At 33.0% G+C, this 10,307-nt stretch overlaps 1 protein-coding gene across 3 annotated transcripts; it reads left to right on the top strand.

Annotated features, from left to right (window-relative positions):
* Positions 1-2,829: 2,829 nt before the first annotated feature.
* On the top strand, positions 2,830-9,161 carry LOC142518721 (lysine-specific demethylase JMJ13-like). Of its 3 annotated transcripts, none has more exons than XM_075621532.1 (11): positions 2,830-3,228; positions 4,554-4,932; positions 5,279-5,435; positions 5,514-5,733; positions 6,055-6,108; positions 6,185-6,264; positions 6,363-6,640; positions 6,734-7,129; positions 7,242-7,360; positions 7,768-8,019; positions 8,355-9,161. In XM_075621532.1, the coding sequence occupies exons 1-11, from the start codon at positions 3,226-3,228 to the stop codon at positions 8,679-8,681; spliced, it is 2,265 nt and encodes a 754-aa protein (XP_075477647.1). In that variant the 5' UTR covers positions 2,830-3,225; the 3' UTR covers positions 8,682-9,161. The 3 variants fall into 3 exon arrangements, with proteins under 3 accessions (XP_075477647.1, XP_075477645.1, XP_075477644.1); XM_075621530.1 differs by having other exon boundaries at positions 2,830-3,347; positions 7,242-7,642; positions 8,355-9,160; XM_075621529.1 differs by having other exon boundaries at positions 7,242-7,642; positions 8,355-9,159.
* The last annotated feature ends 1,146 nt before the right edge of the window (positions 9,162-10,307 follow it).

The following is a 10,307-nucleotide window of genomic DNA, read 5'->3' as shown; positions in this document are numbered from 1 at the left end:
ACCAGGGAATTAACTGCCAAAATGGACACAATGCAAGTTGCTTTCTCTGCACAACTTTCTAAAATTTTATAGTTTTATTAAGGATGTTAATGCAAACAATGGGAAAGAAGTGAAAGGTCTCGTGAAAGAGAAGAAAGTGTGACCGATCCTAGGGATAATCATCCTGCACCTTCTCCTTTGAATTATTTTTTATCTGTTTATTGTTTGATAAATTGAAATTCTTGCAATTATTATCTATCGTTTTTTTTTTTGGATTCAACTGGCACTAGAAGAAATTTGAGTATTCACGGCACAACATTAACGACACACATTAAAAACATATTGTTAATGTTATTATTACGGTGTTCCCTTACATATACCCTCTTAATATTATTAGAGCTTACATAAACAATAGTGTCCAATAAAGCACGCTGTAAATAATTGTTTGTGTAGCCAGCTAAAAACGTTATGTTGAAATGTATTATTTACATCATGGTTTGACCGCTATTAATAATACTAAAATAAAATTGCGCCAATTTCCCAAATTTCATTCACATTTCCCTGCCCTACTCTATTTTCTGTGTATGTAATCCACGCTCTTCTCTATTTATCTCTACCTCCGTACCCTTCTTTCTGATTCACTCAATCGATCTTCTCGTTTCACTAAATCGCTCAGTGGCTTCTAGCTTCACTCAATCACTTAACGCAAGTAATGGTCTCTTCTCTCAATCACTTAATCAATAAATTATATTACTCTCTATTTATTATATTCATCATAATCGGGTATTCAACTTTTATTTTCATTTTTATACTCGTCGGAGGATCGGATATTCATATCCTACGCAAAAATCTTATTATCACTTATAATCATATTTTTTCAAATTTTGAATTGTTTCAATGAAGCTACAAATATTTACCAAATTTTTAATAAAATAATAAGAAAATAAATTGAAGATAAAATTTCCCGTTGACATATACAAAATCATAATTAATAAAATGATGTCTACATCAATATAATTATGCTTTTTAATTTTTTTTGTATTTTCAATAGCAAATTTATATTAAAATTTTAATATATATACATAGGTTGTTTTACGCAAGTATAAGCCAAAAGAGGTGTCAACCTTGTACTTATTATTAATATTCTAACGATATTATGACGCGTTGTGTATTTATGTAATTTTTTTATTTAATATTTTTATTGAATGAAATTTGGATTTTGACATTAATTTTTTTCTTTTGTATTTTTATTTTTATTGTTTCTTGTTTAATGCGGTTTCTCCACTTATTTTATTTTTTTCCCTAAAAAAAGTTTGCAAGTTGACTAAGATAGTAATTTGGGGAGCAATGGAAAATATTTGATTTGTCTCGTTATTATAAACTATAATTTTTCGTAAAGTGATAAATGTTTGATCTTATAATTGATATGAAAGCCAAAGTCACATATTCGATTTCCTTTTATTGCGAAGAGTGTAATTGTTAGAAGGTGGAATTTTGAAATGTAATAATTGTCCATGTTGGGTATATCAATAAAAAAAAAACAAGACACTTGAGCTATTGTGTGATTTAAAAAATTAAAGTTACACAATTATCACCAGTTATATCTTGTGCTAAAGCGGGTGCTCGATTTTACAATATGTATCAAAGACAAGGTCATATGTTTGATTATCAGTGGTTGAAAAAAATGTAATTACGGGGAGGTACGTTGTTGAAGTACAATAATTGTCCTGATGAGAGAGTGAATGAACCATTGTGCTTGGACTCCTATTGCAATTTAAGATATATGAGTTGCACTGTTACCACCTGCCATAAATTTTGTTAAAGCGACAAGCGCTCGATTCTACAGTTATCTAAAAATATCAATTAGAAAAATATATTTCTTAATTTTTTTGAGAATTTTCAATTTTTAGCTAAGTTATCAATTAAAAATTAGTAATTTTAAAAGAAATTAATGGTGATTTTGTCATTTTGAAGTGGTCTTACCAAAATAGGTTTTCTAAGGTACTCTATGTTTGTATTATAGTAGTATTATAAGTTTAGTAAGTATAGATGTTATAAATATATATATATATATATACATATATATATATATATTTATATAAATAAACTTAATTAAGTATTCGGGTCGGGTATGAGTAAGATGCTATCTCTATCGTCGAATCCGAAAATACTCACAAAAAAAATTTCAATCCATGCTTCTAAAAGAAAATTTTCGAAACATCATTAATTTTAAAATAACAAAAATTTTATGTTATAATAATTATTTCAACTGTATAAACATGAAACACAAGCACTAATTATATATACTAATTATCCTTTGCAAATCACAAAATCAGCACACCCATAATCTAAAAAATATAAAACATCTTGCCCAAAAAATCTAAAATAATATTAAAAATATCATAAATTTTGTGATAAAAAGTATCATACTCAAATAATTATTATAGTTAACATAAAATTCTTATAAATATCATCTCTAAATTTTTAATTATAATATAATCTCCTTATTTTTATTTTAAACAATATTATACAAAAAAAAAATAATTTATATCCATGACAGGATTACTAGTAACTAAGAAGGAATTTTATTAGCAATAAGTTACATTAATTTGACGACCTTCAGTGTATATATATATATATATATATATATATATATATCTTCTCATATATATATAAAAAAAGGAATGTGAACCAAATATAGACAAATATATAAAAGGTACGTTGTGGTTGAACCAAACAAACAACCAACACTTTCCTTCATAGTTCACACTTCTTTCCTTTTCCCTTTTTTTTAATTTATTTATTTAATGAATTATTATAAATATTAATGTATTTAACAAATTCAGTTTTACGACGCCTGTCCCTTTGTTAAGATTCCTCCATCTACTGTTCCTCTCTTCTTTTCTCTCTCTAGAAGGCACTTTTTCTCGCTCTACACGGTTTCTGAGCCCGCCGGAGAACCTGCTTTTCGCGCCGGAAATTTGCTACTTCACCGCCGGGCGGTGCGGAGGGGTGTTTGAAGGAAGAGTGCCTTCTGTTCATTGAATCTGAGTTGCGGGGAGGGGACTTGTTCTGGTTTTCCTGAGATTTGATTCGGTCTATGGAGTTTCCTTGAGAATGTAGAAACTTTAATGGGCATTTTTTGTCTTCTGGTGGCTTGAATTGTTGTCTTGGGATTGTCTAGGGATTTTATTGTTTGGAATTTGGGAAAAGAAGCAGGTGGACGGCGGCTTGTTTCGGAATGAGATGGTCAGTTGCGTGTATTGCCTGTTTATCTGTACATTATTTTTCTGTAAATAATGCGGGTTGACTGGGTCCTTTGTGAATGAAGACACAGATTCGTTTTACGTCGTCAATGCATTGTTCCGGTTGTTGTTTTTTTTTCAGCGGGTAGATCTTTTTACATTTGTTTGATTTTGGTTCGAATTGATGCATTTGGTGAACGGTTTTCATTTGTTGCTTATTGTATCAACATTGTTTGTTGATTATTTGCGCGCACTTTTCCTCTTTGGTTGAAGAACAAACTGCTGACTTGAAATTTAAAGGTGTATAATACTATTATGAGCTGTAGCTTTTTTTCTTTAATTTTCTGTAATTTTAGCCAAGGTGATTGTTTTGTGATTTTCTTTTTCTGTGGATTTTGTTTTTAGATGAATAATCTCGAGTTCTTTTTTGATGATATTTTAAACTCGTGCTTTCCCTTGCCTCTTTTTTTTTTTACCTATCTGTTCTTACTTACATATATAATAAAATTCATTCGTCATGATTTTAACAGTTTGAAATTTTGCTAATTTTTCCACTAGTTTGTAGATCTGGCCTGTTTAGCTTTGGTCAATAGATGAAAGTTTTCAGGGTTTTCCAATTATTTTTTTTCTTTTGTATTGGAACACAGATAATTTTTATTTTCCTGTACTTTGTGGTTTTTGGGCACTTGTTATTATGACAGTAACTAAAACTGTGTCTTTTGGATTTTTTTTCCAGTTTTGACATTCAGCTTTTTATTGAACAAAATTTGCACTCTGTTCATTCATGTGGGGTACTTTCAAGTTTTGTCCAGTTTTATTTTGGATTTTTTTAAATTTTACATTAATATTCAAGTGTTTTGCATAATTATGAATTTTAAATGACTCTTATTTGAATGTGGTATGCCTTACTTTTCCACTCTCTCTTTTTTCTGTTCTTTGACACAATTGTTGTGATTTGATTTGGGTAAACATTTGTTATTAATGGGAGGTATGCCAATTTAATGGCCTGGCAATTGACTGGCATTCTTTGAAAAAATAAGGCGTTAACTCTTAGCATCTACAGATTACGTTTAGTTTTTGTTAACAAACCACTAAAACAAGGGATGATGCTTGTGTTTTCATAAACCCTAACTGAGATTAAAGAGGAATGATGGAAATGAAAGAGATTGAATAATTTGGGAATGATGGAATTCTCTAGTTGGCCCATCAAATTGCTAGTGTATTTCTTTTAGGATTTTCTGCATGATATAGAATTTCGTTGCCCGTCTTTAGCAATTGAAGATTGACATCTGTGTTTGTAATTTTAAATAATTGACTTTTTTTTGGCAGGTGGAAGGTAGGGCCTGTACGTTGAGAGAAGCTGAATTGGAATTTCTGAAGCGTAAAAGGTTACAGCGTATGAAAAAAGAAACATTGAATGACTCAACTTGCGAGCAGAGTATGATGAGTGGGAGCGGGGGAGATGCTTTAAAAGTTTCTGCTCCTTGTGGTGTGCGAATACATAGTGGTGCTGATGCATACTCAAAATTTGGTTACACTTCAAAGGATAATGATGTACTTTTAAAGTGCAAGGTGGCAAAGTTCGACACATATGACCTTGAATGGACTGATAAAATTCTTGAGTGTCCGGTGTACTGTCCAACTAAAGAGGAATTTGAGGATCCTTTAGTTTATTTGCAAAAGATAGCTCCAGAAGCCTCAAAATATGGTAATAACCTTTACAGTTTTACATGGGGGGAATGAAGCCCATGATGTGATGCTTAGCTAAGCTACGTGCACCGATAGTTTTTGTTCAGTTTGAAGTTTGTCTGTTACGTACAAAATCTAGTCGCACGTTTAAACTTAATTGACATTGATGTTTTTGATGTAAGTGAAATTATTATCAATGTTTTTATTTTTCCGTCTTCCAAATAATGTTAGCATGAAGGATTATTTTTTGGATGCCCCTATATATCTCTACATTCCTTTCTTCCTCGTTCTTATCTCTTATTGGGTTTTTTAAAACCCCGAGTATCAAAGAGACTAGTGTTTCACATCCTACTCTCCATCTCCAGGTATATGCAAGATTGTATCCCCCGTGAGTGCTTCTGTTCCTGCTGGTGTGGTTCTGATGAAAGAGAATGGTGGTTTCAAATTTACAACAAGAGTGCAACCACTTCGTTTAGCTGAATGGGATACTGATGACAGGTTTACCTTTTACATGAGTGGCAGGTGAGCCTTGTCTCCCTTGTTCGAAATATAATCTTACTCAGATATGTTTAAGGCTTTGAACATGAGTAATCTTTTCAGGAACTACACATTTCGTGATTTCGAGAAAATGGCGAACAAGTTTTTTGCTCGTAGATATTATAGTGTTGGATGCCTTCCTCCCTCTTACATGGAAAAAGAATTTTGGCATGAAATAGCTGGTGGAAAGATTGAAAGTGTTGAATATGCATGTGATGTTGATGGTAGTGCATTTTCATCTTCTCCCAATGATCCACTTGGAACATCCAAATGGAATCTGAAGGTGTGGATTTTGTTTCAAAATGTTCACTAATATTTTCTGTTTTTTGGAGTACTAGTGTTGAATTCGACTCGTTCTTGGTTTTTGAATTAGATATCGGCTAAAAGATTACTAACTGTTTTTATGATTCTAGTTTGAGACTCGTCAGTGGTTGAATTTATTTGATTCCCTCTAATCTTCCTCCTATAAGTCATGTTAATGTTTAAATTCTCACTTTTTAAGCGTTTTGAATTTTAATGTATTGGTGGGAATATTTGCTCATCCATTTGTAGTTTTTGTTTGTAAATGTATTGATCAGAATCGTTTATGCTCGATTTGTTTCAGAAACTCTCCCGGCTACCTAAATCTGTTTTGCGCCTTCTGGAAACTGCAATCCCAGTATGCTCTAATTCCTATCTCAGTAATTTTTTTTCCTATTGAAATCAATTGCTGACTCATGTTTCATCTACTATAGGGAGTGACGGAGCCTATGCTTTATATAGGAATGTTGTTTAGCATGTTTGCTTGGCATGTTGAAGATCATTACCTGTATAGGTATGTGTTTTATCGACTTCAAATTTAAATGTTTTTTTTCTCTTTTTCAGTTTGTCGACCTAATATTTGGTATGAAAATTGTTTATATGCAAGTACAGCATCAACTATCATCATTGTGGGGCAGCAAAAACATGGTATGGAATTCCTGGTCATGCAGCTCTTGATTTTGAAAAGGTGGTAAGGGAGCGCGTGTACAATAATGATATCTTATCAGCTGATGGGGAGGATGGAGCTTTTGATGTGCTCTTGGGGAAGACAACGTTGTTTCCACCAAATATTTTGTTAGAACACAATGTTCCCGTTTATAAAGCCGTACAAAAGCCCGGGGATTATGTAATAACTTTCCCCAGGGCTTATCATGCGGGATTTAGTCATGGTATGTTGCATAATTTGGTGGAGTGATCGTCCATAAATTTTGTATGATAATTTTGATAATTTTAACGAAGAAAATATCTTGTGTATGTAACAGGTTTTTGTTGTGGTGAAGCTGTTAATTTTGCAGTTGGTGATTGGTTTCGCCTGGGATCAATCGCAAGTCATCGTTATGCTCTGCTTAATAAGCTTCCAATCATTCCCCAAGAAGAGCTTCTGTGCAAAGAAGCCATGTTTCTCTATTCCCGTCTGGATCTTAAAGGGCCCAGTTATTCAAATGAAGAGTTGATATCTCGTAGGAGCATCGAAGTTTCTTTTGCAACATTAATCCGTTTCCAGCATTATGCTCGCTGGTGCCTAACAAAATCAACTAAATGCTCTGGTGCTTCTTCTATTTGCTATGGAACAATTCTTTGCACCATATGCAAGCGGGATTGTCATGTAGCGTATCTAAATTGCAAGTGCTACATGCATCCTGTATGCCTTCACCATGGTACACTGGAGTCAAATATTATTTTGGACTCGATTTTGATATTTTTTTCCTACTTTTTTCTTTTAAATAATTTATCATGATGATTGATCGTATCTTTTTATCACCCTTTTAGATATCAGATCACTTGATGTGCCTTGTGGTGGCTCTTCAACCATTTCTGTTAGGGAGGATATCTTGAAATTGGAAGCAGCAGCAAGGCAATTCGAGCAGGATAAAGATGTATTTAATGAGGTCGAGCAGCATTTTAGAAATGATGATGACTTTGTTTCGTTATCTAAAATATTCTCAGGAGCTTTGTATGACGGTTATATTCCATATGGCAAGATTACTTCCGAGTTAGAATTCAAAATTTGTTCTACCGAGAATCAAACTAAGCTCCAACCATGTAATTCTCACAATTGCTCCAGCTTGTGTTATGAAACTGAGAAAATAAGAACTCAAACACCATATAATTCAAGTATTGCTCGTCCATCATCATTGAAGTTGACTGAAAGTTTTCCCAAACTTGACCATGTAAAACTCGCTTCCTTGATAATTTTGATGTCTCGCTTTGTTTTCCTTTTTCATTGATGTGTTTCTGCAAGATACTACCGTTATTCTCAAAGTTCGGGTCTAACATTTTATGGCTGCTTCTATAGGTGTGTGAGAACTCCTACTCGGTCGTGGCATCTCGTAGGCAATTCATTTCCTCTGTCTCTGAAGTTCCACAATCCTCTTCTTGCGAAGTTGTTAGCTCCCAAAAGATTGTTCAGGCAGCTAATGCTAGAAATAACACGAATGACGAAACTGATCAGTCTGATTCAGAAATATTCAGGGTCAAAAGGCGGTCTCCTCCAAAATTGGAGAAGATGATCTTGCACGATTCCATGTCTCTTAAAGGGAAACAACAGGTACAACCCTACACGTGTTGTTGCATGAAAAGTCTGTTGGAACAATTGTAATATGACACAATAATGACCACAGATATTGGGAACAAGATTTTTGGGCCAATTTGTTTTATTTGTTGCATCAGTCATTGAAAAAGCATCCCTTCAGTCCTACCTGCCGCAAACCAAAAAAGAAAAAAAGTAAATGTGATAAAGTAAAGAAAACATGACTTTGCAAAATAATTAGTGCTGCTATTTTAAGCGATTAGAGTATGACATCGACTAGTTGATACTCAATCTTATGGACAACTTAATCATCTAGCTTTTCTTTTTATCATTTGGTTCTTTTATTCTCTCAGGGTCTGAAGCGGTTAAAGAAGCATCAAGCAGGACTCTCTATGCAGGTTATGTTCTCCGAATGTTCTACTGCTAATGTAGGATGTAAATCTAGCTTCAACTCAACTGAGTTTAAAGAAGCTTGTGTTCCCTCTAGCGAGAAAACGGCAAGGGGAAGCGGTCTTCCCATCTCCATTAAGTTCAAGAAAATGGTCGATGATGAAGCGTGGAGCAAAATGCAAAAAGATACGAGACATGAGTATGAGTTGGGGAAATACTCGAGTAGACCTCCTTCCATAGAAATCGGGCCAAAACGTCTCAAAGTGAGAGGGCCATCGATCTTAGGGTAGACACAATGAACTGAGTTACTGGTAGAATGTACTCTGAAGATCAGATCAGTTTGTCGCTGAAGCGAAGCTTCTTCAACCTAACTCTGCTAACAACATTATCCTAACGAGGATTTAAGGAAGGAAAGTTAGAAATATAGTTCCGAGGAGCAGTAACCAAAATTAACCGACTTTACACAGAAGTTCTATTCTTTGTGCAGCCATCCAACTTTGGTTGCCTGCACCGTGATATTTCTTCGGGTTCTCGAGCCGAGAGTTTTATTAAATGTGGTGAAGGAACCTATCTCATTCCCCGCCTTCATTAAGTAGTCTTTAGATTAATTATCTTTTTACCTTGTAAATGTGTTCATAACAGTTGATTGATTTTTGTGAGGGCGTAAATGTGTTTTTTTTCACATTCTTTGTTAAAGTTTTATGCTTCAGTTTGTAGGGTTCGATATTCTTTGGTGGCTACTGGCTTTTGAGCTATGACATTACATTAATAAAATTTACAGAAATTTTCTTCCATTTTATTTTCCTTTATGTATATTGGTTCTCTAATCATTACTTAATTCATATTCGTTTATATTACCAACGAGTTAAAAACATTCCACAAATTATAAAATTGACAGATTGATACATAAACTATTACAAATGATTTAACTGACAATGATTAAGCTAAAATGTTGATTTTAGCTTTCGCTTAAATTGCTTTCAAGTTCATTCTTATTAAATTTAATTAAGTATTATTTTCAAGTTTATTTTGTTGATGGATTTTTAAATTTTTTTTTATTATAATGTATCATATTTTATGAACGAAACTATAATTATTGGTTAATACATATTGAATAGATAGATCAGACTCTCAAATATAACATATTTCAAAATATTTCTAAATATATAATAAATTTTATTCCAAAAAATATTCAAATGAAAGTTGTAGATCATGAAAAAGATAAATCTACTCGAAAAAATTCAATCGCGCATGAGAACCGAAACAACAATATAGCAGTACGTGAAAAATCATAGGGGTGATTAAAGTGCAGTTTACGGTTTTTTTAAATCCAAACCAAATTGCCATTTCGATTAGTGCTAAATTAAACGTTCATGAGTGAGAGTAGTACTGAGTTGAATAACTTTTTGAGAAGTTCTCATGCATCAAACTGCTGACGTTAAGTCGTTTGATTTGGTTGGCCTGGTGGACTTTAAAAGAATAACCCAGAACTTAACGAGTAATAATAGTATTTGCTGGAGATAGGACCGAAAGTAGAGAAAAGGTAAAACTGATATCTACGGGATATGAGATAGCACCAGCAGATAGACATGTATCTCTTCGGACTCATGAGCTTAACTGCCCGACACATTAGAACACATGAAACATCCCAAAGTTTTTATATAAAATAAATGCATATTACTTTTTTTTTAAAAAAAAAAACATAAACAAGTTTCATCTAAATTATATTTTATTACAGGTCAATGGTCAAAATAAATCTTCAACCTCCAAAAATACTAGAAAGGTCTAAATCTCAAGTATCAACTCATATATACTTAAATACAATAAATAACGTTCATAAGCGGAAATAGAATGGCTCAGATCAAGTGCTCTCCACATTTGATACGCTAATCCTCACCAGTCATCTCCACCTAGTC

This window comes from Primulina tabacum, chromosome 11 (assembly GCF_025594145.1).
Source record: "Primulina tabacum isolate GXHZ01 chromosome 11, ASM2559414v2, whole genome shotgun sequence".
NCBI classification, from domain to species: domain Eukaryota; kingdom Viridiplantae; phylum Streptophyta; class Magnoliopsida; order Lamiales; family Gesneriaceae; genus Primulina; species Primulina tabacum.
The sequence above is the reverse complement of the archived record's forward strand: the minus strand, read 5'-3'. Positions and strand labels throughout refer to the sequence as shown.